Source organism: Fonticula alba (genome assembly GCF_000388065.1).
Source record: "Fonticula alba strain ATCC 38817 unplaced genomic scaffold supercont2.3, whole genome shotgun sequence".
In the NCBI taxonomy this organism is placed as follows: Eukaryota; order Rotosphaerida; family Fonticulaceae; genus Fonticula; species Fonticula alba.
In genome coordinates this window covers 247844-249941 of record NW_009242973.1, presented here as the reverse complement: position 1 = coordinate 249941, position 2098 = coordinate 247844, and the positions used below count along the sequence as shown (strand labels likewise).

At 73.1% G+C, this 2098-nt stretch overlaps 1 protein-coding gene across 1 annotated transcript in view; it reads left to right on the top strand.

The window, feature by feature from the left end:
- Positions 1-299: 299 nt before the first annotated feature.
- The window catches only part of H696_01869 (PLK/SAK protein kinase), a 4257-nt gene continuing 2458 nt past the window's right edge, over positions 300-2098 (top strand). Inside the window, exons 1-4 of the mRNA XM_009495770.1 lie at positions 300-1188; positions 1290-1382; positions 1620-1730; positions 1838-2005. Of these exons, the coding sequence (XP_009494045.1) occupies positions 358-1188; positions 1290-1382; positions 1620-1730; positions 1838-2005 (1203 nt within the window). The 5' untranslated portion in view covers positions 300-357. The remainder of the gene's footprint in view (positions 1189-1289; positions 1383-1619; positions 1731-1837; positions 2006-2098) is intronic.

Here is a 2098-nt window from a genome sequence, read left to right as displayed (position 1 = left end):
CCCCCCCCCCCCTGCGCCTTCGCGCACAACGCCCGGCGGCCGGGGCGTGCCGGAGATCTCCCGTCAGATCGCTCGGCCCCGCCCCCTCCGCCAGGGTCCCCTCGTCCGTCCGGCTCCGGGTGCTCTCCTGGGCTGTGTCTCGCAGGATGGGGAGCGCGGGGGACCGGGGCTTTTGATGGACCAGCGCCCTCGATCTGGCCGCCTCTCCGGCCGCCACGATCCCTCTCCTGCCCGCCCCAGCCGTTTGCCACCCGCCCTCTCGCCCTTCCCTCTCTCCCCCCCCCCCTCTCCCCTCCTTCCAGGCACCTCAGGCTCAACCGCCTGCTCGCCCGCCCGCCCGGCGCCCGCCCGCCCGGCATGTCCCACACCGCCGGGGACGCGCCCATCTCGGCCGTGGTGGACCGAATCCGCCAGCACCTGCTGAATGTACAGCTGCAGTATGCCCCGCCGGCGGTGCCGGTGGCCCCCGGGCCGGTGCCCTTCGATGATGCGCCGGACCTGCTGCAGCAGCGACCGCCCCCGGGGCCGGGGGCCGGGGCCGCGTGGCCCGAAGCACACGGCGCCCCCCGGCCGGCGGCCACCGGCACCACCGGCACCACCGCCGACGACCCCGATGGACACTGGGCCGCGGTGGCCCGCTTCGACGAGCAACAGCGCCGGCAGGACCTCTTGAAGGCCCGACTGGCTGCGGCCTCGGCCGGCGCGGCCGCGGCCGGCGCGGCCCCGGCACCCACAGTGCCCGAAGCCCGGACGCCCTCGCCCCAGAGCACCCACCTGCAGGCCCAGCAGCAGTGGCAGCAGCGCCAGCAGGCGGCCGGCCTGTGGCCCCCGACCCCGGGGCTCTTCAGCCGGAGCTCCGGCACCACGTTCGACACGCACGCGACGTCCCTGTCGCCGGGGGCGCCATCGTCGCCCGGGCTCGCCGGCGACCCGTGGTCTCGGTGGCCGGCGGCCGACCCCCCTCGCCGGGCTGCCGCCGCCGCCGCGGCAGATGCGCGGAGCCACTGGCCGCCGGGGTCTGGCCCCACTGCCGGGGCCACGGCTGCCCCGGCCGCCGGCGACCCGTGGTCCCAGTGGCCGCTGGCCGGGCCGGCGACACCGGCCCCGGGGCCCATGCCCCCGGCCGAGGCCATGCTCCTGCAGGGGATCCATCTTGACCCTCGGCCGGGGTTCAGCACCCGCATGGAGGTGCGCACCCGGGCCATTGCCCTGCCACCGGTGGCGCCTCGCCCGTGGCCCTGTTCCGGCTGTTTGTGCTGACCGTGGGCCATGTGCCCGTCCGTCCGCAGGATTATCACATCGGGCCCCAGCTGGGCGCCGGGACATTTGCCACGGTCTACCGGGCCACCATGCGCACTGGGCAGGTGGTCGCCCTCAAGGCGGTTCGTGTGCCGCCAGGCTTCTTGGCCGATTGCTCCGGCCTTTCTTTCTTTTGTTTCTCTCCACCTTCCCTTCATTTCCCCCTTCCTCCTCCTCCCCTCTGCCTCTCCTGTCTGATCCTCGATCTCCCTGCTCTCCATGCCCCATCTCCCCGGCCGGGGCTCGGGGGCTTTGCCGGCCTTCCCTCCCCTGCTCGACCCCGCTCCCGGGACCCCGATCCGAACCGCTCGGCCGGGCAGATCAACAAACACCACATGATCGAGAACTTCGGCCTCAAGGTGGCCATTCGCCGGGTCCAGGGCGAAGTGCTGATCCACTCGTCCCTCCGGGCGTCGCCCTACATCGTGCAGGTATGGGCCCATGTGGGCGTGCTCTTTTTGCCTTTCCTTCTTTTCTTTTTTTTTTTTTTCTGCCCGCCCCACCGAGCCCGGTGCCGGGGGCTGACACGCGGTCGCAGCTCCTGGCCGCCTTCGAAACCCGCCACGAGGTGATCCTGGTGATGGAGCTCTGCCAGGGCGGCACATTGCTGGAGTACTTCCGGACGCGGACGCGCATCCTGCGCGACGCCGGCTCCAGCCAGGCTGGCGGCCTGCCGGAGCGCGAGGTCCGGGGGATTTTCTCCCAGGTGCGTCGGCCGCCGCTCGGGCTGTCCCTCCGGCGGGTGTCTCTATTGGCTGGGCACTGACGTGTGGGGTACCAATGAAACCCCCCCCCCCCC